Source organism: Oncorhynchus nerka, linkage group LG3, assembly GCF_034236695.1.
Source record: "Oncorhynchus nerka isolate Pitt River linkage group LG3, Oner_Uvic_2.0, whole genome shotgun sequence".
NCBI lineage: Eukaryota > Metazoa > Chordata > Actinopteri > Salmoniformes > Salmonidae > Oncorhynchus > Oncorhynchus nerka.
In genome coordinates this window covers 59,021,972-59,048,763 of record NC_088398.1, presented here as the reverse complement: position 1 = coordinate 59,048,763, position 26,792 = coordinate 59,021,972, and the positions used below count along the sequence as shown (strand labels likewise).

The window sequence follows — 26,792 nt, the reverse complement described above, 5'->3', positions numbered from 1 at the left end:
TTTTTGCCCAAAATTTAATTGAAGGTGCTCCAAAACTTTTTCCTATCATTCTTTATCATTTATCTTTGTTTCATAGTGCAGTTTCTTCTTTTTATTCAGTTTAGTCACATGACTTCTCAATTTGCAGTGTTTGTCAATCAGTTGTGCAGCCAGACTTATTTGCCATTACTTTGGCCTCATCCCTCTCAACTATACATCATCTTCTCTTTTTCTTCTAAGGTTTTATAGCATACTACAACTAATGTTGTATTGCCGCCTCCACAACCTGGACGGGGAAAAAAAAAAAAAAAGTATTTTAAAAATGCCATTACACTACTAATAAAAAAGTTACAAAACTCGTCTCACTCCTTCAGTCATTCAAAAAAAGATTTGTCAAGCTCTGTTGAGGTGCTGTGATTGGTCCACATTTCGTTTGTTTAAATAAGAAGTCAGGCTTAAAGCGATACACACTACTTGAGGCTGAAATAGTTAAACACAACTAGTATTCAGAAATACTTTATTTTAATTGGAGGTCAATGGAAAATTTAAAGACATTAAAAGTGCCATAATTATGGGAGTTTTCACATGCACTTGCTGTGCAAAATACATGTTTTGCAGACAACTACTCAAGGCTATATAAAGACAGTGACATCAGTAGACATCAGTAAGGTTACAATTTGGCACAAGATTAGTAGAGCTGATGAGATAGATATTCAGAGGTCTTTGGCTATTAAGGCCAAGATATAGTAGCCTCAGTATTGGTTCCTTCATAGTCATGTTAGTTGTTCACTATTGTGAGTTGTGTCTTCTCCATACAGAAGACTGGAGAGACTCTTGGTCTGGATCTTGAAGTTCCAGTGGCATGCTGGGGTGCAGGCATAGAAGACGAAGGGCACCCTGTGTAGTCCGAAGATATTGTAGCAGGGCCGGATTACCTTGAGTCCAGGTCCGTACATAGGACCCCTACAGCAGTCACAAACACCCACCCTGGGGACACAAAAAAAAAACACACACACCATCAATGAAACAGTCATCTCTTTTACCTTAAAACAAACAAACATGGAGTTCATCCTTTATACTGTGTATTTATTTAGTTGAATCTGATCAGGGTCATGTAAATAGGCTACCTGCTAAGGGCCATCTGTGCCTCAGGGGGAAGGCTGGCGTAGCGCAGACAGGTGTCTGTGAGAGAGAGGGTCATAGTGGCTGAGTGTTGCAGATCCTGGGGAGAGTTCCAGCTGCAGCTCTTCCAAAAGTAGGGGTGCATGTAGTTGTTGGAGATCCTGAGCTGGGTCAGGGAGAGGCGCAGGGCCCCACAGGGCAGGCCAGGCAGCTGGTTCCCCTCCACATTCAGGTACTCCAGAGTCCTGCAGACAGAGGTGTTCTGTTATATTTAAATAATAACACAAAGTGGGTACTTTACAAAGGTGGTGGGGGTAGGTGAGTTACCCCCATACAATATAAGACCTTGGAAAAAGCTCCATATCATGGTCTTTGCAGACTTACTGCCTACTCTAGACTGTACCTGAGTTTTCTGATGTCATTTGTTAGGGATGAGAGAAGGTTGTAGGATACATCTAGAAACTGCAGGGTGGGCAGCTGGTACAGCCTGTAGGTAGGACCAACAGCACAGGACTCAGATCTGGGAGACCGACAGAGACTTCTAACAGCAGTGTAGGTTTATAACACTGTGGTATAACAAGTTCCCAACCCTGTAGCGCCCCCTTGTGGCTTACTCTGACGGCAGGGAGGTGATCTTGCAGAAGGAGATGACAAAGGTTTTGAGCCTGGTGAGTCTGTGGATGCCGGTAGGAATCTCCTCTATGGGGTTGTCTCTCATCTTCAGCACCTCCAACTGTGTGAGCTCATACACCTGTTTAAAGAGAGAGAGAAGAGATATTTGGAAGTTGTCTTGCCATGGAATTGCAATGACATTTTGCAACATGCTCAGAACCCCTTTTCAGACAAATAGGCTCTAAAACAGGGTTCCCCAACTGGCGGCCTGTGGGCCTAATTTGGCCCACAGGGGATTTTATTTGACCCCCCAACTTTTCGGAGCATTTTTAAAAAATGTTTTATTGTTGGACATAAAAGACTGTAACAACACCAGCAAATCAGCTCCACGTGATTTTAATTTTGGAAATCTGTTTCAAAGTATTCCGAAACATAATAGAGAGATATACTGTATGTGATCGCATACAAATGTAAGCAAGGTTTGAAATGATTCGTTTTAGTCAAATATCTAGTTGATGATCACTGCTCTAAAACAACCCCAGTATATTGGTAAGACATGCTCATGGTTTGCCACAGTTCATAAGGCATCTCACCTCCACTGGGAAGATAGTGAAGTCATTGAAGGACAGGTTGAGGTAGAGCAGGCTCTGGGCCAGAGGAGTCAGATCAGGAAGCAGGGCAATGAAGTGGGCCTGAGAAAACACACAGTAAATCAAACACACAGTCAAGGTTCAGAGAAAAAGGGAAGCTCTAGCTTGCATATTCCTCTTCAACTTCCTGTTATGCTAAATTTGAGACAGTCGTTTCATTTCCTTTTAATGTTAGTCAGAATAAGTGATGTCTGTGTTTCTGTCGCTCTCAGTAATGCTGCAAAGAGTCTGAGAACAAATGTTTTCAATACATAAGGAATAAATTATAAAACAATAAGAAAAGGATACATAAATAATTGGCAAACAAGAGACTTGTAGAATTTGACACACACACACCCACACAACACAGTAAGCAACACACAGCACCTTCAGGGTGAGTGCCTTGCCCCCCTCTGTCAGACAGTCCAGTATGGCCAGCTCAGATGGGTTGATGCCCTCTCCAGAGTGCCTGAACGGGGAGTGGGTCCGCCGAGAGCCCTGGAAGTGCTTGGTAGTCACAGAGTTCAGGATCACCTCCGTTCCTGCTCAAAGGAAAAATGTATTTATTTGCTACAAGAAAAACAGAACTTGGCTTTGTACAAACAACTCAATAGTGTTAGTTTTGTTATAGTAAGTTAGAAGGCAAACATGTTCTTGCCTAGGTATAGATTTTCCTGCTTCTGAACAGCTTGTCTTTCCCCTGGGGGTACCCATATCTCCACAGACTTCTGTTCAGATCTGCAGGTCCCATCTCCCAAACAGCTCCGCCGACACATCATCTGAGTTTGCACCTCCATACGGATCAATGCTGCCAGCTCTTATCAGATAACACACAACAAATGCTAACAACACACACAATACGCATGAAGAAACAGTACACCACTGTAACTTACACAAGCAAGCATCCTTGTCACACAATACTCACTAAATAATACACTAGTACTGGTGCATAATGAACACACCACAATCTGGATTATAGCCTACTACAATGGTAGGTAATCTTTTAACATATTAAATGCAGTATGTACCGCATATGATTTGCTTCTGTGGGATCCTGCTCTTGGCCTCTGGCAATTTCTCAGTGGACATCAGCTGCTTGGACACCTCAGTCTGCTGCCCTTTGTGCAGCTCCATCAGGAAAAGCCCAACCAGCTTCCTGTAGTTGCAGCGAGACAGTGCCACTTTCTTCAGGCCCTCTAGTGACTGAGCCCCACAGCCGCCATTAGGGTTCCGCAGAAAGTCATTGAAGCTAAAACTAGGGGGAAAGGGGATGTATCTGGGGTCTGTCTTGAGGAGGTCGAGGAGGGGGATTTTGGGGAGAGTGCGTGGACGTTTACAGGGGAATCCCTCAATTATTTCAGGTATTAGCATGGATGGGACCGAGGTCAGAGGAGTGGGAGCCACCCTAAAGGCTGCAGGGTCATAGTCCCAAAGAGGAAGCATGTGGCAGCTTGACTCACTCCACCCGGTGGCACTGTCCTTCAGATCCATTCTCTCTGTTGAGGGCAATGAGTCTATGATTGTACCTGGAAGAAACAAATGCAAGTTTCCCATGGCACTTTAATAGTTGGATCAAACGTAGATAGTGCTGACCAACATTTTTGTTATTTTTCATTTTTTAAACAACTAATTGACCAACAATTCAATTATTTGAATTCCATTTCATTCATTTTTATTCTGTAAGCTCAATGCACACATTGCAGTCTCTCTAGAGATAAATCAGATCCAGCCTGAACTGTGTGATGTTGTACGGAGTTGTAGTTTCGAACAGGCCAATATTCTCCATAGCTTAGCTCATAAAACGTGGTAATTAACTACAATGACCATAATCCATTGTGCATCTGCTTGTCCAGTCTGTGTTTCTTTTACAAATGCACAATTGTGAGGGGATATTGAGAGCAGTTGTTGTTCGCAAGGTATCTCTACCTGAAAATACATGATCTAAGTGATTAATAGTTGGTATTCAGCAGACATAAAAGTATGCCTTATTTACTTTGAAGAACTACAAAATAGTGATTTTGTCAGAAAGCATAGGCAGCAGTGAAAACAAATGTGATTTACACAACTGAAATATTTTATTAACATAAAGTAATGTGAACAAATGTGTAATACGTTCTAAGCAGTCATTTTACATGCATAAGTGTCATATATCCTTTCACCTACACATTGGGGAGAAATAAGAAAGATCAGTTCCGTAATTCTTTGTATTTTGGTTGTTCTCAGAGGAGGCTCAATTTGCCCGACTGACATAAATTGTCTGCCTTTTGGAATGTTCTTGCAATTTTCTCATAAAACGTGTCTAGAACATTAATATTGTATATTCTGAGAACATGGCAACCATGTCCTGTGTATGTTTGGTGGGACGTTGATGAAATATTATTCTACCCTGAAAAAAACTGGGCACATGAATGTTCTTGCAACGTTCCATAAAAGGCATCAAGAACATTAATGTTGTATACTGAACAAATATATAAATAAACAAATATATAAACGCAACATGTAAAGTGTTGGTACCATGTTTCATGGGCTGAAATAAAAGATCCCAGAAATGTTCCACACGCACAAAAAGCTAATTTCTCTTAAATGTTGTGCTGGGGACAATAAAAGGCGACTCTAAAATGTGAGGTGACTGCAGGAATGTCCACTAGAGCTGTTAACAGATCATTTAATGTTTATTTCTCTCGCATAAGCCGCCTCCAATGTCATTTTAGAGAATTTGGCAGCACATCCAACAGGCGTCAACCGCAGACCATGTGTAACCACGGCAACCCAGGACCTCTACATCCGGCTTCTTCACCTGTGGGATCATCTGAGACCAGCCACCAGACAGCTGATGAAACTGTGGAATTGCACAACCGAAGAATGTCTGCACAAACTGTCAGAAACCGTCTCAGGGAAGCTCATCTGTGTGCTTGTCATCCTCACCAGGGTCTTTACCTGACTGCAGTTGGGCGTCGTAACCGACTTCAGTGGGCAAATGCTCATTTTCGAAGGCCTAAGCTACGGACAACGAACACAGTTGCATTTTATTGATGGCAATTTCAATGCACAGAGATACCATCACAAGATCCTGAGGGCCATTGTCATGCCATTCATCCACCACAATTACCTCATGTTTCAGCATGATAATGCACAGCCCCATGTCGCAAGGATCTGTACACAATTCCTGGTAGCTGAAAATGTCCCAGTTCTTCCATGGCCTGCATACTCACCAGACATATCACCCATTGAGCATGTTTGTGATGCTCTGGATCGACGTGTATGACAGCGTGTTCCAGTTCCGCCAATATTCAACAAATTCGCATAGACATTGAAGAGAAGTGGGACAACATTCCACAGGCCACAATCAACAGCCTGATCAACTCTATGCGAAGGAAATTTGTTGCGCTGCATGAGGCAAATCGTGGTCACACCAGACACTGACTGGTTTTCTGATAAAAAGTATCTGTGACCAACACATACATATCCGTATTCCCAAGCATATGAAATCCCTAGATTAGGGGCGTATATGAACTCTAACTCAGTAAAATCTGAAATTGTTGCATGTTGCTTTTAGATTTTTGTTCAGTGTATATTCTGAGAACATTGTAACCAAGTTCTAGATAAGTTCTGCTTGACATTAAAGGAACATTCTCTTAACTTTAACACCAAAACATTCTAAAAAGGTTCTAAGAAGTGTTTTGCTAACATAGATAGAATGCTGTTCCCTAACTAACAGAAAACTGGACACTCAAACATTAGGGGAACATTGGGGGTAACATTACAAATACGTTCCCTCTCCCTAGAATTGTCAACTGGGCAGAAAGATCCGTTTTAAGCTGCTGGAATGACTTTTCAGTTTCACTTTTTTGTATCGTCCAATGGGGCAACCCCCGAGCCGGCTGAACTTGCGGGACTGCTCAATTCACTTGTCCCAGGCAATAGGGCAATCCCTGTATTACAATCCCTGTAACCTACCTGAAAGTATAGGCGAAGGAAGTGATTTCACAATGGGGGGATTCTTTTTAGGGGGCAAAGGCCTCCGAAGAAGCCTTGCACGTTCTGATGGCATAGCGACTCCACGGTGAAAGCTTCTATTTCCTGGCAAAAAAGTACAGTAGCTAAGTTTACTGTATACATTTACAGTTGCATAAATGTCTGACAATGACATTGATTTTCATGAGGAGGCTGCAGGCTAATCAGAGGGAGCAAAACTGGCAAGCCTAGTTGTTGGCAACATTAAGAAATCAGAGAGCTAAGCTAACCAACCACAAACAACCAGTCATAAAATAATAGCAACCAGTAGCCATGAATCTACCAAATAATGACATTTGAAACACGTTCAATATAAACATCACATTCTTAATTTCACATTTAGTTAACTAGCTAGCTTAGCTACATCATATTGTCCCTTTTTGGAGGCAAACTTACCGCTGAGATTTCCCTGGCCTCTATGTAAGTGGTGGAGAGTCGACCTCCCGATTCAGCAGAGCCCTTGGCAACCGCCATAACAACCGTCAAACAAATCAAGAGTCAAAAAACATTTAAAGAAGATTTTTTTTTAAAAATAGTCTGAGTCAAATTGGGTGCATGCATATAATTCCGTTAAGAATGAAAATAGTAATTTAATATGATATGTATGCTTGATTGTCTACTACACTAGAGTATGCAAGGTAGAGTAGGTTACTTTCTAAATGTTATCCGTTACAATTACTACTTACCTGTCCAACATTGTAATCAGTAACGTAATTTTTGGATTACCCCAAACTCAGTAATGTAATCGGATTACATTCAGTTACTTTTTAAATTACTTTCCCCTTAAGAAGAAGAAGACAACTGTAACGGTTTTCAGTAGGAAGGATCGGACCAATATGCAGCGTGGTACATGTGCATGTTAATATTTATTTACACTGAACACAAAAACAAAATAACAAGAGAACGAACGAAAACGAAACAGTTTTGTCTGGTGCAGACACAGAGACAGAAAACAACTACCCACAAATCATAGTGGGAAAACAGGCTGCCTATGTATGGTTCTCAATCAGAGACAAAGATAAACAGCTGCCTCTGATTGGGAACCATACCAGGCCAAACACAGAAATTCAAAAACATAGAACAACACATAGAATGCCCATCCCAACTCACGCCCTGACCAAACTAAAATAGAGACGAAAAAAGGAACTAAGGTCAGGACGTGACAACAGCAATGCATGTTACCAATTGAACGACATCTACTGCAGGATAAATCTATGTTAAAGTTTACATAGCTGGCAGTATATGGATGTTATATTTTACTTTATGGTTATGTAGGCTTCTTCTAACCCATCGCTTTTTACTACATTTAATAATACGATTAAATTGTAATTTTACATTAAAAACAAAAGTCTATCAGAATTCCAGTCATTCCAATAAATATGACACCCCTTGATCTTCAAGAATAGGACTTGGAAATATGAAAGTATAGATTAGCCAAATTGTTTTACCTGAGCATAACCAGAAAACTAAGGACTTATTAGCCAGCCCTACTCTGTTGTTTATGATTTTGTTGTCATGGAGGACAGATTGGGCTCATTGATTCGAGTTGAAAAATAAATGCTGTGCTCATGGAATGGCATGCTTTGAGCACTACTGAAAAGTGATATTTACATGTGAAAAATTAATGCCATGTGCTGTATTTGCTATAGGCCTATTGTTGACCTTTTTGTTGGTGACACTTTGATATCTTCCGGGCAGCTGTTTAAGTGGCAAATCTACAGATGAAACAATAACAAAACGGTCGCCCCGCCTGGTTTAGTAAAAAGCTGAGGGATGGGCCTGGAGAAATGTAACCAATAAAAGCCTCACTTTTATTCTATATGCTGGGATCCGCACTATGCATTTGTTGCAAGAGCGCATATTTCACTGGCTGTCCACTGGTTTCAAAAACTATGATTGATAGGCAGCTTAAACTTCTTGAATTCAACCATTATTGGATTCAAATGCACATTTAGATTTGTGAACAGTCATCCACAACAACCCAAATCCGTAAGGCTCAAATAGTTAAATCAAATCAATTTTCATTTGTCACATGCACTGAATACAACAGGTGTATGTGGACGAATGTGGCAGGGTCTACAGACAATCACGGACTACAAAAAGAAACCAGGCACATCACAGACACAGACGTCTTGCTTCCAGACTAACTAAACACCTTCTTTGCCCGCTTTGAGGATAATACAGTGCCACCGACGTCGCCCACTACCAAGGACTGTGGGCTCTCCTTCTCCGTGGCCGACATGAGTAAGACATTTAAATGTGTTAATCCTTGCAAGGCTGCAGCCCAGACGGCATCCCTAGCCGCGTCCTCAGACCATGCACAGACCAGCTGGCTGGTGTGTTTACGGACATATTCAATCACTCCCTATCCCATTCTGCTGTCCCCACATGCTTCAAGATGGCCACCATTGTTCCTGTTCCCAAGAAGGAAAAGGTAACTGAACTAAATGACTATCACCTCGTAGCAGTCACTGTTGTCATCATGAAGTGCTTTGAGAGACTAGTCAAGGATCATATCACCTCTATCTTACCTGTCACCCTAGACCCACTGTAATTTTCATACCGCCCCAATAGGTCCACAGACAATGCAATCGACATCACACTGCACACTGCCCTGTCCCATCAGGAGGCTGAAGAAATGTGGCTTGTCACCTAGAACCCTCACAAACTTTTACAGATGCACAATTGAGAGCATCCTGTCGGGCTGTATCACTGCCTGGTATGGCAACTGCACCGCCCGCAACCGCAGGCCTCTCCAGAGGGTTTTGCAGTCTGCACAACTCATCACCAGGGGCAAACTACCTGCCCTCCAGCACACCTACAGCACCCGATGTCACAGGAAGGCCAAAAAGATCATCAAGGACAACAACCACCCGAGCCACTGCCTGTTCAGAAGGCGAGGTCAGTACAGAGGCATAAAAGCTGGGACCGAGAGACTGAAAAATAGCTTCTATCTCAAGGCCATCAGACTGTTAAACAGCCATCACTAACACAGAGAGGCTGCTGCCTACACACAGACTTGAAATAATTGGCTACTTTAATAAATGGATCACTAGTTACTTTAATAATGCCACTTTAATAATGTTTACATATCTTGCATTACTCATCCCATATGTATATACTGTATTTTATACAATCTATTGCATTTTGCCTATGCCGCTCGGTCATTGATCATCCATATATTTATATGTACATATTCTTATTCCATCACTTTACTTAGATTTGTGTGGATTAGGTAGTTGTTGTGGAATTGTTAGATTACTTGTTAGATATTGCAGCACTGTCGGAACTAGAAGCACAAGCATTTCACTACACTCGCAATAACATCTGCTAACCATGTGTATGTGACCAATAAAGTTTGATTTGATTTGATTGGTGGATACCTTACCATGAAATGTTTACTTACAAGCCCTTAACCAACAATGCAGTTCAAGAAATAGAGTTAATAAAATATTTACTAAATAAACTAAAGTAAAAAAAATTAATCAATCAATAGGCAACACACGAAATGTACATAACATTAACAAGACTATATAAAGGGGGTACGGGTACCGAGTCAATGTGCTGGGGTGCAGGTTAATGGAGGTAATTTGTAAAGTGACTATGCATAGATAATAAACAGCGAGTAGCATTAATGTAAATAGTCCGTGTTGCCACTTGATTAGTTTAGTTGTTCAGCAGAGAACAGTCCATGACTTGGGAACAGTCTATGACTGGAGTTTTTGACAATTTTTCGGGCTTTTCTCTAACACAGCCTAGTATACAGATCCTGGATGTCAGGAAGCTTGGCCCCAGTGATGTACTGGGCCGTACGCACTACCCTCTGTAGCGCCTTCCGGTCAGATGCAGAGTAGTTGCCATACCAGGCGGTATTGCAACCAGTCGGGATGCTCTCGATGGTGCAGCTGTAGAATGTTTTGAGGATCTGAGGACCCATGCCAAATCTTTTCAGTCTCCTGAGGGGGAAAAGGTGTTGTTGTGCCCTCTTCACAACTGTCTTGGTGTGTTTGGACCATGATAGTTTATTGGTGATGTGGACACTAAGGAACTTGAAACTCTCGACCCGCGCCACTTCAGTCCTGTCGATGTTAATGGTGGCCTGTATGGCCCTCCGTTTCCAATAGTCCATGATCAGCTCCTTTGTCTTGCTCACATTGAGAGAGAGGTTGTTGTCCTGGCACAACACTGCCAGGTCTCTGACCTCCTCCCTGTAGGCTGTCTCATCGTTGTTAGGGATCAGGCCTACCACTGTTGTGTCGTCAGCAAACTTAATGGTATTGTAGTCGTGCTTGGCCACACAGTCGTGGATGAACAGGGAGTACAGGAAGGGACTAAGCACGCACCCCTGAGGGGCCCCAGTGTTGAGGATCAGCGGGGCAGATGTGTTGTTGCCTACCCTTACCACCTGGGGGTGGCCCGTCAGGAAGTCCAGGATCCAGTTGCAGAGGGAGGTGTTTAGTCCCAGGGTCCTTAGCTTAGTGATGAGCTTTGTGGGAACTAGGGTGTTGAACGCTGAGCTGTGGTCAATGAGCAGCCTTCTCACATAGTGTTCCTTTTCTCCAGGTGGGATAGGGCAGTGTGGAGTGCGATTGAGATCATCTGTGGATATGTTGGGGTGGTATGTGAATTGGAGTGGATCTAGGGTTTCTGGCATGATGTTGTTGATGTGAGAGCGGAGGTGTGATTCACATCAATGCGCTATGTAGATATCAATAACAGGTGATATCCGTATCGCCATTGACTACACTGCTTGTCACGCTCGTCGAAAGGAATGGACCTAGGCGCAGCGTTGTGAGCGTACATTTTACTTTATTTATAATGTTGCCAACGAAACAAGAAATAACAAACATAAAGCTACGTAGTGCTCGCAGGCCACTATACATAGACAACTACCCACAATCACAGGTGGGTAAAAAGGGCTGCCTAAGTATGATCCCCAATCAGAGACAACGATAGACAGCTGACTCTGATTGGGAACCACACTCGTCCAGAAACAAAGAAATAAAGAACATAGAATGCCCACCCAAACCACACCCTGACCAAACAAATAGAGACATAAACAAGCTTTCTAAGGTCAGGGTGTGACACTGCTGTCATCCTTACCTCCAAGCGTTTATTCAAGTTGGATAATCTTTGGATGCCGACAGCAGTTGCACCATTGGAAGCCATAGCTTGGACTGTAGCCTACAAAAGCCTATTCCTGCTCTTTTCCCGCGATCCATCAAACACATTTGGTGTGTCATCATAGTGGTCTCTGACTTGTGGTCAGACTCATTCAGGTGGAACAAACCTAAACTTGCCCTTTTTCTCAATGCTGATATGAATGTCTTTGAGAAAACCGAGAAGTGTCAAAGATTTTTTTCGCAAACATTCTTTCTGAATTTAAAAGTAATCCTCAAAGTAATCATATAGTTTTTCAAAAGTTTCTGTAATCTGATTACAATATTTTTGCTGGTAACGTAACGGATTACAGTTACTGTTTTTTGTAAACATGTACATGTAATCCATTACTCCCCAACCCTGAGCGCATGCCAATGCAAATATTGGAGAAAAGGTATGTATGACAATGTTACATGAAGTGTGAAAAATAAGTATTGTCTTTTATCAGTAAAATATATTCTCAGCTCAACTTGCCCGACAAAAGCTGAAGAACATATGCACATCCAGGTACATTTTTGCAGGTGCTGGAGTTGCTCGCCCGACTGCCATAAATGCCATAATTTGTCATTTTTTCACTTAAACAATGGGGAGGAACCAGAAAGATCAGTTTTAGGTAGTTATGGGTCAAATAAATTCTCAGAGCAGGCTCAACTTGCACGACTGCCATAAATGCCATAAATTGTCTATCTTTCACATAAGCAATGTGGAGGAACCAAAAAAATCCGTTTTAGGCTACTGGAATATTTTGCCGTTTCTTTTTTTTTCTTTTTCTTTTTTTCATTGGGGCAACCTCAGAGCAGGCCCAACTTGCTCCCACCTTGATAACTCCGTGGCAGGCAGCAGATTGCCATATAAAGACACAACGTCTTTCATTTCTCTTAGTGAAGTTGTCCTGGGTTGCATGTCACTTCCTTCCTAGTACATTCGTTGTCAGTTGATTCTGAGGGAGAGACAGTGCACTGCCTGTCAAGCAGTGAGAGCAGCAGACACACTGAAGGAAGGAGAGTGAGTCAGAGACCACACAGACAGGCCTTCCAGTCAACTCACCTCCCTAAGGTAATTCAATCTCCTGACCTTGGGGCCTCTCTGTGTCCGTGTCTGTGTGTGCCTCTGCATGTGTCAGTATTTCATTGAATCTACTGGGAATATGGTCTGTGACTGCATGTTGATTTTGATGAGGATGAAGATGAATGATGATGATAAGGATGATGAGTTTCTGTTGCTTTAACAGTCCACAAGTGTTCATAGATGGTGTCTTCCTGGATCTGAGGGCACCATCTGTAGTTTGTGTTGATTTACAGTAGCCTAACAGTATCCTCTTGCTACTTTATCATCCAAGGATTGTTGTTACACAGTCACATAATACATTGATACAGTATTACCAAAATTGTTATATAGCCCTAAGTGAATTCTGATGTTCACAGGAGAAGCATTGCCATGTCATGACTTTAGTTTTAGTATCAGCATGGTGGCAGAGAGCAGAAGTAGTGTAAATCATAGCATAGTGTTTAAACAGGAAGTTAGTTGGGTTGTGGTTAGCCTTGCTGCAACTGCTGAACATTCTAACATGTGAAGCCAACAGTAACTTAGTGAAACATTTACATTTTCTAAAAGTTTCCAACATATCATCACTATTCATCCAATAACGTTAAGCATGTAGAATTTGCTGGCACATACACATCTGTAATCTTCAACTCACCACTGCTGTAGTCATTTAGAAATGATGAACAATAAATAACACATACTATATGTTGTCTTTCAATAGTGCTTGAATAATTAATAACACACTACACTTAAAGGGGCAGTGCAGTTAACTTCATTTTCCTTTTTTAAATGATATTTACAAAAAATGAGGTCGAAAATAACACTCTTAAATTGTGCAAAAGATGATAATGCCCTTTTTGTGTAAGAGCTGTTTAAAAAAAAAAAGCCTGACATTTCAGCATGTTTAGGTGGTGCAAATCGTTTGGCCCACATCATGATTATAACAGATCAGTGAGTGTTCATCTGGGTAAGGTGGTGGGCTCTAGACCATCCTATCAGCCAATCAGGGCTGTGCATGTAAATATCTTAAAATGTGTTTCCTAACATCCACATGATCAGACTGAGCATTTCAAGGGCCAAAGGAGGCTCAGGGAAATAAATGATAACAAATATATTTTGGTGTTATTTTCATTAAATTTACAGTCGTGATTTAAAAAATAAAATGACAAAGACTGCATGGGGGCTTTAAAGGAGTGGGCATTTTCATACAGAACAAATGTGAGAAACTGAGTGAGCACAATTGATTGATGTATAAAGATTCATTTGAGTGACAGACAGATTGGCTTTGATAAATGTCCACATCATAATATTGTTCCAATAAATCTCTATTTCTCTAGCTAATCTATGCAAACGTACCTTTTCATTTGATTATTTTCTTAGTACGTAATGAATAAGCTGTCTATTTATTAAAAGAGACCAAGATTTGCATGTGAAATCCACGGTACCATGACTGATGTTTGTGGGTATTGCAGTTTTACTTCCGTAAAGGCCCTTGATTTTAGTGGCTGAGACCACAGGTAATCCTTGATGATTGATGATGGTTTTAAGGATTTCAAATCAAGGAACTGGATTTGCTTGATGAAAGACAACACCCCTCATGATCAAATTGCAAAGACACATTTACTTCATCATCTAAAAGGCAGGTAGCCTAGTGGTTAGAGTGTTGGGCCACTAACTGAAAGGTTTCTGGATCGAATCTCTGTAGTTCTGCCCCTTAGCAAGGCAGTTAACCTACTGTTCCCCGGTAGGCCATCATTGTAAATAAGTATTTGTTCTTAGCTGACTTGCCTAGTTAAATAAAGGTTCACTATTATTATTATTCTTTTTAAAGTAAAGCCTGGGTAAAGGTCAGCCTTAAAAAGGCAGTAATATCATATCGTTAGATTAGTGAACATTACACTGTGCCATCCAGTGTGTGGTTAATTGAATAATCATAGAGTGTTTCAGTGCTGATTGGAATGTAGTGCTTACAAAGTTACAAAGCTGGTCATTTTGAGCCATGGTGTGTAAAGACATCAGTTTCACTTCTGTTTCTGACCTCTATAGCTGTAGTGTGAGAAAGGGAACAAAACCCGGATTTCCTTGTTTTGACTTATTTGAGCATTCAAAACTGTGCTACTACATACCCATTGGGCAAAACGTGGTTGAATCAACTTTTTTCCACATAATTTCAACAAAAAATTGTAATGTTATGACGTTGAATCAACGTGGAAAACTAATTGGATTTGCAAAAAGTCACCCCCCAACTTTGAACCTAAATCCAATGGCATGATGACATTTTTGTTGATTTCACATTGAAGTCACAGAAACTCAACTGAAATTAAATCAAAACTAGACGTTGAAATGATGTCTGTGTCCAGTGGGTACATTGTTGAATATAAATGAATAATGGTCTCTAGACCCTTCTCCACACTATATGTTTAGAAAACCATCGATACAATCTCTAGGAGCCAAGCTGATTTGTCCTGGGTGACAATGGAAAGAGAAACATGTGTTACTCATCTCCAAACTTCACACCTCTGAGGCAAGCAGAGCAGACCTAGTTTGAAGTAGGTCTCTGTCTCTAACATGACCTTTTATCTCTCGCTGTATCTGTGGTATACAGCTTTAGCAGCCTCATTGAAACTGCACAGTGAATGGCAGCCATTCTTCCTGTCTGTTATCACTACAGCTACATCTACTCCCCTCTCAACTCAGACTGGGGCCTGAAATGTATACTCAGTCCTAAGACAGATGAAATAAAGACATGAATAAAGATACGAATCGTGTAAATGACCTCACCACTTTAGCAGAAGTAGGAAGGAAGTAGCTTGCTAGAAGCAGGATGTTTCACGAAGAAATAGACATCAGAGCCCACAACCTCTGGGTAGAGCACATTTTTTTGAAATTATCACAATGACAAAATGCTAAAATTGAATATTTATTCTAGTTCCTCCCTGTTGAGTATGTTCAGTACCGTATGGTTTAGTGAAAAAAAGGTGAAGTTATGTGTAACTGGTTTCAGATTCCACAAGATGGCTGCTCCAGCACAGATCTCTCAGGATGAGTTGGAGGAACTGAGAGAAGCCTTTGCTAAGATCGGTGAGAGCCTGACAGGGAAATTCATTATAGACTCACTTCACTCTCTCACTCTTATCCTGGGTCCCTGATTATTTTTTGCATTCAACAAGGCTACATTCTATGTGACCTTTGACCTATATTTCTTATTCCAGATGTTGATTCTCACGGCCACATTGGCACAGATGAGCTCAATGACCTGTTCAAAGCTGCCAACCTGCCATTGCCAGGATACAGAGTCAGAGAGATCATCCAGGATCTTACCAAGACAGGAGACCTGCATGACGGCAAAGTCACCTTCAACGAGTTTGCCAATGTAAGTTCAGAGGTCAATAGGTCAAAATAAATGGCAGTTACTGAAAGTCAATGTCAAGAAGAGCAGACCACACCTTGAGACATCTTGACATGACACCAGAGATACATGGTCTCATCTCTTCTCGTTCACTAAGGTGGTCCATGGACTGAAGAGCACAGAGGTGGCTAAGACCTTCAAGAAAGCTATCAACAAGAAGGAGGGCATCTATGCTGTAGCAGGAACCTCAGAGCAGTCCAGCTCAGGCACACAGCACTCCTACTCAGGTGACTGTCCCTACTTGTTTCACTGGCTGAGAATACCCCCAAGATATCTAATTCAGTCTGTCTAGATACATCTGTAGCCAACATCACACAGAAAGCACTTATCATTCAAATGAGGCATACAGAACCACATCTATCTCTATATGTGGAAAAATCCATTAGTACAACAAGACTTCCTGGTCTGTGAAGTTACACATCTATACGTCTCTGATTGGCCAATGTATACAAATATTTCTCCATAAATACAAATACTCCTACATGTTTAATGTTGTGCATTCCCCCCATGCCCACACATTTCTCCACTGACAGAGGAGGAGAAGGTGGCTTTTGTGAACTGGGTGAATAAGGCATTGGAGAAAGACCCAGACTGCAAGCATGTCCTCCCCATGGACCCCACCACTAACGACCTGTTCACCGCTGTCGGAGATGGGATCGTTCTATGGTACTTTCTAACTGGTCTCATGGACTTACTTTAGAGTATGTGCAACCTTGATGATATGAATCAATCCCTATGGAAATATTCCATTGGTATCAACCTATGCACCTCTCCTTCACCTGGTAGTAAGATGATCAATCAGTCTGTTCCGGACACCATCGATGAGAGAACCATCAACAAGAAGAAGCTCACACCCTTCACCATCCAGGTAACCTTTTACAGACTGTTCAACACCAGCTGACTCAGAGGACTGCAGCTTTGTATAACCCATTGACAGCCATTTCTTTGTCATTATATACAGTATATACTGTATGCCATGCACATGTATCTATACTGTTTTGTGTGCTCTAACAGGAGAATCTGAACCTGGCTCTTAACTCTGCGTCGGCCATCGGCTGCCACGTGGTAAACATCGGAGCAGAGGACCTGAAGGAAGGCAGGCAGCATCTGGTCCTAGGCCTGCTCTGGCAGGTCATTAAGATCGGCTTGTTCGCAGACATTGAGATCAGCAGAAACGAAGGTGTGTGTGTTAAATGTTTATTTGAATATGGATTTTCAATGTTTTGGTGTGTTTTATAACTTTATAACATGTGAGTGTGTATGTATATCTACAGTACTGTACATCACTTGATCTCTGTAGCTATGTATGTTAAAGAGTGTGTTATTTCAATGATGTGTGTGTGCAGCTCTGATAGCCCTGCTGAGGGATGGGGAGAGCCTGGAGGACCTGATGAAGCTTTCCCCAGAGGAGCTGCTGCTGCGTTGGGCCAACTACCACCTGGAGGAGGCCGGCTGCTCCAAGATCAACAACTTCAGCTCTGACATCAAGGTGGGTCATACGCACCATGTCTATCCTGGATCGTCATATGACTGTTAGTCCTGAATCGTCATATGACTGTGTTGGTACTGGATTGTCATATGACTGTGTCGGTCCGGGATCTTTTTGTGCATTTGTGATTGTATACATTTTTTGTTTTGCATAACAGGATTCCAAGGCCTACTACAACATCCTGAACCAAGTGGCCCCTAAGGGAGATGAGGAGGGAATCCCTCTGATTGCCATCGACATTTCAGGGATAAGGGTACATGGTCATCCCACCCTATAAAACATCATCCATTACAATTCCATTTTAGGCAACCTGGTCAACAGACAGTGCCGTTCTTCTTTTTTGGTTAAAAGGGCCTTCTAAATTGACCGTATTATCAATGAGTGATGCATCATAGATACAGTAGATGTTGCTGTTAAATCTCTCCCTACCGCCCCCTGCAGGAGAAAGAGGACATAAAGAGAGCAGAGTGCATGTTGGAGCAGGCTGACCGTCTTGGCTGCCGACAGTTTGTTACAGCAACCGACGTAGTCCGCGGCAACCCCAAGCTGAACTTGGCGTACATTGCCAACCTGTTTAATAAGTATCCTGCCCTGAAGAAGCCAGAGAACCAGGACATTGACTGGAGCTCCATCGAGGGTCAGTGTTGGGACCATCCCAAACCATAACCTAGTTCCTGAGCATCCCCTCTTCCTGATAAAATAATATAAACTATATATACAGTACAAGGCCTGAATCAGTGTGTAATGTTATGTCACTTACAGGTGAGACCAGAGAGGAGCGCACCTTCAGGAACTGGATGAACTCCCTGGGGGTCAACCCTCGTGTCAACCACCTCTATGTGTAAGTACAGTACAGGTCACTCCATCTTATTATACACCATTTCCAACCATTTCAATCATTTGGAAACCACACGAATGTAATGTGTGTGCATGTTTTACAGGGACATAGATGATGCTTTGGTCATCTTCCAGCTCTATGAGAAGATCAATGTGCCAGTGGATTGGGACAGAGTAAACAAACCCCCTTACTCCAAACTGGGCAGCAACATGAAGAAGGTGAGACTATGAACAATAAGTGTTCTCCCACAGTGAGATCATGATTAAACTGATCAATTGATTGAATTATTATTCATTGATTTATTATGCATTTGTCTGTGCCAGTTGGAGAACTGTAACTATGCAGTGGAGCTGGGGAAGAGTGAGGCTAAGTTCTCCCTGGTGGGAATTGCTGGACAGGACCTGAACGAGGGCAACCGAAAACTCACCCAGGCCCTGCTGTGGCAGCTGATGAGGAGGTAATGCAACAGAACATTATTAAAAATGCTTTAGATATTTTTTCCCCTGTTCAGGTCATGTGATCAGGAAAAACTCATAAGCAGGCTCAGTGCCTACTCCATAATTCCACATTTAGAAGGATCCATCTCTTTCTCTCAGGTACACGCTGAACATTCTGGAGGAGCTTGGTGATGGGCAGAAGGTGAATGACGACACCATCATCACCTGGGTCAACGACACACTCACACAGGCTGGCAAAGGCACCATCTCTGGATTCAAGGTAGGCTGTAACTCTGCTGTTTAACATTTTCTGACCATGGTACCTTTTTTGAAGTACTAGACTTCATTCTACTTTTCCAAGTAGAATAAGTAAAAAAATAAAGCATCCACCACAGCAATAGCTCAGTGTGTGTGTGTACCTCTGTAGGATGGGTCCATAGCCACCAGTATGCCAGTCCTGGACCTGATTGATGCCATCCAGCCAGGCTCCATCCGCTATGACCTAATCAAGGTGGAGGACCTGACTGAGGAAGAGAAGCTCAATAACGCCAAGTACGTACCATATGATGATAACATTTGAGTACTAGCTTTGATGAAAGAGATGACATGTTCAGGACAACAGCTAAGATGTCCCCTAAATCCTGCCTGTCGTCAGGTATGCCATCTCCATGGCCAGGAAGATCGGAGCGCGGGTGTACGCCCTGCCTGAAGACCTAGTGGAGGTGAAACCTAAGATGGTGATGACAGTGTTCGCCTGCCTGATGGCCCGGGGCATGAAGAGGGTGTAGGGGTCACAACCCCACAGAACACATCACATAAAGAGGTGATCAGTATAACAACCAGAATCAGGTTACAGAAGATATTAGCTCACTAGGTCAATACTAATTCAGTAATGTAGCTAGTATGTCTGGAAATCATTGATTCAAAACTCAGGGCTGATAATGAAGAGCAGAAAACAAATAATAATACTGTACCTGGAGTTATACTGGAAATATATAAAATATATTTTTTAAATGTAGCATCTTATTTTGATATAAGATTTAGCTCTTTTTTAACATAGAAACTTCTTTACTTGATGCTATTCATTTCAAATTGTGACCATTTTGCTTTCAGACTAACATTTGTGAAAAGATATCAGGGAAACAGATTTTTATATAAAATTGAAAACAAATGTTGTGCGTCTTGGTTTTGTTCACATGTATTATAATGCACTACACCTGTATGAGCAGTTCCCTTACAAATAGTTATTCTGCATTGAGAACCTATTCATGTCATAAATCATCTAGTTCCCCCATTCAAAACAGAATCCAACATTCCTGTATCTGCATGTACTGTATGTCTCACCATGTTCAGTAGAAAATACAATCCAACAACCCAGATGGTTCATTACATATCCATTTAATGAAACAAAACCAACAAGCATCAATCTATGGAGGGAAAAAAAGTTTCAAAATCTATTTTCAAAATATGTCCATCTTTGTCCAGAAAAGAGAGACGAAAAACAGTAACTGAGTTCAAAGCTGGACTCCAAGCAGGTATTGGTGAGATCGTGAGGATTGTCTGGGTGGTTATACAGCCTTGGTCAGTTTCTCTTGGTTGGGGCACTATTTAGCGGGTTGTGCCTCTGTGGGCTTACTACCTGGGGGGTGTTATTTGGCACAACAGGCTACTGCCACGTTCTATGTACTATGAAAGCGTTATTTGGCAGGTTTGACCTCTGGGGGGATTTCTCCTGTATCCAGGGTCTTGAGGAGGCGGAAGAGGCCAGCTGCTTCCCGTATGCGGCTGAACTCAATGCAAAAGGCCTGCACCTCGATGAACAGGTCCTGCACGTTTATGATCTTGTTCCGGATCAGAGACTGAAGGAACACACACACCAGGCGCACCAGGCGGTTCTGCAAATGGAAACAGAGGTTTTACATAAACATCTGGACCACTGACTAACACAGTGGAACACTGACTAACGTTAGTAAAAGAAACAGTCATCTTGAGCAGGGACAACCCACAAATGAACTTCCTGTTACAAATTTCTGTGAAAGAAAGTGGTATGCATCCTCTGGTAAGACAAGCATTTCAATGTTACTGAAAGGCCTAACAGTAAGCTACAGGCTCTTGTCAAGGCCCTTCCACAGTCCTCCTTACCTGCATGTACTTGTCTTTGATCTGTTCACATGTGGAGATACAGTTGGAGATGTACAGGTGAATGAACTCTGGAGGGAGGTCCACAGCAGTTGTCAGCCTGTGCACACAAAGAATAACCTCACATAAATAAACAGAAAAATAAACACATTTTAAAACGGATTGTAGACAACTGAATTGTATAAATCAAATTCTATCCAAAGTGTCCACACCTATTGACCACCTCCATGGAGTGCAGAGACATGTCCATGTTGACCAGGACAGAGAAGTACTCCGTGATCTGGCTGGACTGCATCAGTTTGAGAAGCATCTCGATGGCCACCAGAGGGTTGTTTTCCACCAAGTCAGGCAGCTTGGCCGGGGTCAGACCGATGTGGTACACCAGCTTCGGATCCTTCTCCAGCTCACTCAGGAGCTATAGGGAGAGAGCAATATTTAGAGAGACATTCAGGTTGAACTCCCAAGCGAAGGTCATGTTTGAAATATATAAAATACAGTTGAGTAGACAGTGTACCTGTCTACTCACCTGTGACTGCTGCTGGGCAGACAGTGGGCTCTTGAAGGCCTTGGCCATGATGCGTTTGATCTCCACACCCGTGCTGTTCTTCACGCACATGGAGCGGTCCCACTGCACACGGTGGTCGGGCTCCGTGGGGTTTAGCCAAGCCAGCTCATCCTCACACACGTGCAAGGGAGGAGGCGGCCGGATGAACTCTGGACGAAAGTGACCTGGGGGAGGTAGGGTCACAGGGAGATATTACAGGCTGGATATGTGGCTTGTCTTAAGTGATACTTGGGACATGGTATATACTTCATAGTATCATTCCTGTGTCATTACAATACCAAGCTAATGAAAAGACATACCCCACATGACCAGAAGTATGTGGACACCTGTTCGTTGAGCATCTCATTCCAAAATCATGGGCATTAATATGGAGTTGGTCCCCTCCCTTTGCTACGACAAGAGGAGGCATTGTCATGCTGAAACAGGAAAGGGCCTTCCCCAAACTATTGCCACAAAGTTGAAAGCACATAATTGTCTAAAATGTCATTGTATGTAGCATTAAGATTTCCTTTCACTGGAACTCAGGGGCCTATTCCTCCTCCACCAAACTTTACAGTTGACTCTATGCATTCGAGCAGGTAGCATTCTCCTGGCAGCTGCCAAAGCCAGATTTGTCCATCGGACTGCCAAATGGTGAAGCGTGATTCATCACTCCAGAGAACGCGTTTCCATTGCTCCATCCATCCGCCGCTTGACATTACACATGATGATCTTAGGCTTGTGTGCGGCTGCTCAGCCATGGAAACCCATTTCATGAAGCTCCCAACAAACAGTTAATGTGCTGATGTTGCGTCCAGAGGCAGTTTGGAACTCGGTAGTGAGTGTTGCAACAGAGGACAGACAATTTTTATGCGCTACGTGCTTCAGCACATGGCAGTCCCGTTCTATTAGTTTGTGTGGCCTACCACTTCACGGCTGAGTTGTTGCTGCTCCTAGACGTTTCCACTTCACAACAACAGCACTTACAGTTGAAGGGGGCAGCTCTAGCAAGGCAGAAATTTGTCTAACTGACTTGATGGAATGGTGACATCCTATGCCACGTTGAAAGTCACAGATCTTCAGTAAGGCCATTCTACTGCCAATGTTTGTCTATGGAGATTGCATGGCAGTGTGCTCAATTTTATACACCTGTCAGCAATGGGTGTTGCTGAAATAGCCAAATCCACTCATGTGAAGCGGTGTTCACACACTTTTGTCTACAGTTGAAGTCGGAAGTTTACATACACTTTAGCCAAATACATTTAAACTCAGTTTTTCACTTCCTGACATTTAATCCTAGTAAAACTTCCCTGTCTTAGGTCAGTTAGGATCACCATTTTATTTTAAGAATGGGAAATGTCAGAATAATAGTAGAGAGAATGATTTATTTCAGCTTTTTCTTCTTTCATCACATTCCCAGTGGGTCAGAAGTTTACATACCAAGTAGTAATTGAGTGTATCATTGCCTTTAAATTGTTTAACTTGGGTCAAACGTTTCAGGTAGCCTTCCACAAACTTCCCACAATAAATTGGGTGAATTGTGGCCCATTTCTCCTGACAGAGCTGGTGTAACTGAGTCAGGTTTGTAGGCCTCCTTGCTCGCACACGCTTTTTCAGTTTTGCCCACAAATGTTCTATTGGATTGAGGTCAGGGCTTTGTGATGGCCATTCAAATACCTTGACTTTGTTGTCCTTAAGCCATTTTGCCACAACTTTGGAAGTATGCTTGGGGTCATTGTCCATTTGGAAGACCCATTTGCGACAAAGCTTTAACTTCCTGATGTCTTGAGATGTTGCTTCTGCAACAAAGCCTCCTTCACTCACGCCGCCAAACTTACCCTAGTAAAACTGACTATCCTACCAATCCTCGACGATGTCATCTACAAAATTGCTTCCAACACTCTACTCAGCAAACTGGATGCAGTTTATCACAGTGCCATCCGTTTTGTCACTAAAGCACCTTATACCACCCACCACTGCGACCTGTATGCTCTAGTCGGCTGGCCCTCGCTACATATTCGTGGCCAGACCCACTGGCTCCAGGTCATCTACAAGTCCATGCTAGGTAAAGCTCCGCCTTATCTCAGTTCACTGGTCACGATGGCAACACCCACCCGTAACACGCGCTCCAGCAGGTGTATCTCACTGATCATCCCTAAAGCCAACACCTCATTTGGCCGCCTTTCGTTCCAGTTCTCTGCTGCCTGTGACTGGAACAAATTGTAAAAATCGCTTAAGTTGGAGACTTTTATCTCCCTCACCAACTTCAAACATCTGCTATCTGAGCAGCTAACCGATCGCTGCAGCTGTACATAGTCTATCGGTAAATAGCCCATCCATTTTTACCTACCTCATCCCCATACTGTTTTTATTTATTTACTTTTCTGCTCTTTTACACACCAATATCTCTACCTGTACATGACCATCTGATCATTTATCACTCCAGTGTTAATCTGCAAAATTGTAATTATTCGCCTACCTCATGACTTTTGCACACAATGTATATAGACTCCCTTTTTTTCTCTACTGTGTTATTGACTTGCTAATTGTTTACTCCATGTGTAACTCTGTGTTGTCTGTTCACACTGCTATGCTTTATCTTGGCCAGGTCGCAGTTGCAAATGAGAACTTGTTCTCAACTAGCCTACCTGGTTAAATAAAGGTGAAAAAATAATAATAATAATAATAATAAAAATATCCACATAATTTTCCTACCTCATGATGCCATCTATTTTGTAAAGTGCACCAGTCCCTCCTGCAGCAAAGCACCCCCACAACATGATGCTGCCACCCCGTGCATCACGGTTGGGATGATGTTCTTCAGCTTGAAAGCCTCCCCCTTTTCCTCCAAACATAACGATGGTCATTATGGCCAAACAGTTCTATTTTTGTTTCATCAGACCAGGGGACATTTCTCCAAAAAGTACAACCTTTGTCCCCATGTGCAGTTGCAAACCGTAGTCTGGCGTTTTTGTAGCGGTTTTGGACCAGTGGCTTCTTCCTTGCTGAGTGGACTTTCAGGTTATGTCGATATAGGACTCGTTTTACTTTGGATATAGGTACTTTTGTACCTGTTTCCTCCAACATTTTCACAAGGTCCTTTGCTGTTGTTCTGGGATTGATTTGCACTTTTCGCACCAAAGTACATTCATCTCTAGGAGACAGAATGTGTCTCCTTCCTGAGCAGTATGATGGCTGCGTGGTCCCATGGTGTTTATACTTGTGTACTATTGTTTGTACAGATGAACGTGGTACCTTCAGGCGTTTGGAAATTGCTCCCAAGGATGAACCAGACTTGTGGAAGTCTAAACAAAATCAATTCTGAGGTCTTGGCTGATTTTGATTTTCCCATGATGTCAAGAAAAGAGGCACAGAGTTTAAAGGTAGGCCTTGAAATACATCCGCAGGTACACCTACTCCAATATACTCAAAAGATGCCAATTAGCCTATCAGAAGCTTCTAAAACCATGACATAATTTTCTGGAAATTTCCAAGCTGTTTAAAAGCACAGTCAATTTAGTGCATGTAAACCTCTGACAATACTGGAATTGTGACACAGAGATTATTTCATTTATAATTCAGTCTGTAAACAATTGTTGGAAAAATTGCACAAAGTAGATGTCCTAACCGACTTGCCAAAACTATAGCTTGTTATTAACAATACATTTGTGGAGTGTTTGAAAAACGAGTTTTAATGAATCCAACCTAAGTGTATGTAAACTTCCTACTTCAACTGCATATAGTGTATGTTTTTGTGTCAACATACACTTTAATTATGTCGTCCATAAACATAACAGACAGCCTAATAACAAACTGAATGATGAAATGCTCCACTTACTCTCCAGTGGAGGTCGAGGCCCAGTGACCAGAGACTCTGTGATCTGATTGGCCACTGAGCTGTCGAACCCAGAGTTGGAAGAATCTGGATCCGGGTCGTTGAGGATGCTGGGGAAGCTGGCCTTACTCTGGGTGGGTAGTTCTGACTGGCGCTCTGCAGGTTAAAGGGGAGAGAGAGGAATAAGAGAGTTTATATATGAAGCGTTAGAATTGCTGCATAGTAAAGTGTAAAGAACTGTCTGTTGTACTACAGTAAGGATATGAGAGGTTTTATGTCTCAACACAAGCAAATCTCAATAGGTGGATTCCTAACCAAGAAATGTAATTCCCCATCATACGTAACTATTTGAGTTGTCTAAAATTATTGAGATTCAATAACCATCCTCCATACAAGATACATGCGAAGTGCATACATTCAGGTACTGTACCTGCCAATGCCAACTGCAGCCCACTAATGTCTATGGACTGTGGCATGTTCCCCACGTCCATGCAAGACACCTGTCTGGGGGTCTTCTTGAAGAGTTCCCTTGGAGGCGCCAGCATTAGCTGGGAGAGGAAGAACTTCTCGGGCTGTGTAATCGGTGGCAGGAATCCTATGAACAGTCACATGATCAGGATATACTTGAATTGATATGATGACAGCAACACACCGCTGGTAAAAACTTTGGACAATACTTCTTACTATCCAAATGGAATACATTTGATATTTTAGCAGACACTCACCAGACAGTTGTTTCTCCTGCTCATCCCCAACTGGGGAGGGGTTCAGCAGGTGCGCAAAGACAGCAGCAAAGGGATTGGCGGCCAGTGGCTCTGTGCGGTACATCTCCCAGAGGAGGTAGAGGGCAGTCAGGCGCTGTGCAGAGCTTGGCAGAAGGTCCGGCTGTTGCAGTAGCATCACCAAAACCGATCCTACTCGGAAATGTTCGGCCTTCGCGAAGTAATGATGAAAAGCGGATGATAGACTTTCGAAAGTGTTGGTGCAAGCTTCCTCTGAGATGATTCCCAAGAGGTTGGAGAGCTCCTTCGGGGCAAGTGTCATTGTAACTATGTTGTTGATAGCTAGCTTTTAGCTATGTGACCAAAATGATAAATCACTGCTTGCAAGTAGTATTTTATAATTGTACGTAGGTCGCGTTATTCAGTTCATACTTAAAACGAAGCTAGATACATTTCCACATACTCCACAGGAGTGCAGATATGGGCAGCTAGATAAATTAGAAAATGCTAGTTAGCTTACTAGCTAGCTTGTCACCAAATTCATTATAAAAGTAAGTTATACAGCTAAACAAATTCGACCTTGATCAACTAAAAAAATGCATACCAGACTTACTGGTCGTAAAAGCATGAATGTAATTATTATCAAATGTTTAATAAGAAGTAAGTTAGCTTTTCTCAGCTGTTCTCCCATCAGTTTCCACTTCGTTCACAACATTGCAGCGTTGAGTTTTGACCTTTGACTCGACCCCGGTAACACCGTGCATTACGGGAGATGTAGTAAAGAAGATGATGTGTTTATTTCTGCTTGCTCTGGTATTC

The 26,792-nt window shown here is 42.4% G+C and overlaps 3 protein-coding genes across 5 annotated transcripts; 1 reads left to right on the top strand and 2 right to left on the bottom strand.

Annotated features, from left to right (window-relative positions):
• Window positions 1-479: 479 nt before the first annotated feature.
• LOC115111599 (leucine-rich repeat-containing protein 63) lies at window positions 480-8,731 on the bottom strand. 2 transcript variants are annotated; one of them, XM_029637817.2, is made up of 10 exons: window positions 6,753-8,731; window positions 6,300-6,422; window positions 3,371-3,868; window positions 3,001-3,159; window positions 2,730-2,884; window positions 2,307-2,405; window positions 1,716-1,852; window positions 1,505-1,621; window positions 1,107-1,346; window positions 480-966 (listed from the first exon to the last, which is right to left on the bottom strand). In XM_029637817.2, exons 2-10 carry the CDS (start codon window positions 6,391-6,393, stop codon window positions 753-755), a joined length of 1,713 nt encoding a protein of 570 aa, XP_029493677.1. In that variant the 5' UTR covers window positions 6,394-6,422; window positions 6,753-8,731; the 3' UTR covers window positions 480-752. The 2 variants fall into 2 exon arrangements, with proteins under 2 accessions (XP_029493677.1, XP_029493685.1); XM_029637825.2 differs by having other exon boundaries at window positions 1,505-1,588; window positions 6,753-8,725.
• Window positions 8,732-12,472: 3,741 nt separating this feature from the next.
• On the top strand, window positions 12,473-19,904 carry LOC115111582 (plastin-2). The gene is made up of 16 exons (XM_029637765.2): window positions 12,473-12,572; window positions 15,565-15,641; window positions 15,773-15,933; window positions 16,067-16,196; window positions 16,503-16,635; window positions 16,756-16,837; window positions 16,984-17,149; window positions 17,316-17,458; window positions 17,616-17,711; window positions 17,900-18,095; window positions 18,221-18,299; window positions 18,400-18,514; window positions 18,620-18,753; window positions 18,893-19,013; window positions 19,161-19,285; window positions 19,389-19,904. The coding sequence occupies exons 2-16, from the start codon at window positions 15,575-15,577 to the stop codon at window positions 19,519-19,521; spliced, it is 1,881 nt and encodes a 626-aa protein (XP_029493625.1). The 5' UTR covers window positions 12,473-12,572; window positions 15,565-15,574; the 3' UTR covers window positions 19,522-19,904.
• Window positions 19,905-20,115: 211 nt separating this feature from the next.
• Window positions 20,116-26,726, bottom strand: LOC115111586 (CCR4-NOT transcription complex subunit 11-like). 2 transcript variants are annotated; one of them, XM_029637779.2, is made up of 7 exons: window positions 25,977-26,726; window positions 25,682-25,846; window positions 25,255-25,407; window positions 21,387-21,601; window positions 21,085-21,287; window positions 20,876-20,972; window positions 20,116-20,628 (listed from the first exon to the last, which is right to left on the bottom strand). In XM_029637779.2, exons 1-7 carry the CDS (start codon window positions 26,293-26,295, stop codon window positions 20,431-20,433), a joined length of 1,350 nt encoding a protein of 449 aa, XP_029493639.1. In that variant the 5' UTR covers window positions 26,296-26,726; the 3' UTR covers window positions 20,116-20,430. The 2 variants fall into 2 exon arrangements, with proteins under 2 accessions (XP_029493639.1, XP_029493646.1); XM_029637786.2 differs by having other exon boundaries at window positions 21,399-21,601.
• Between the last annotated feature and the right edge of the window lie 66 nt (window positions 26,727-26,792).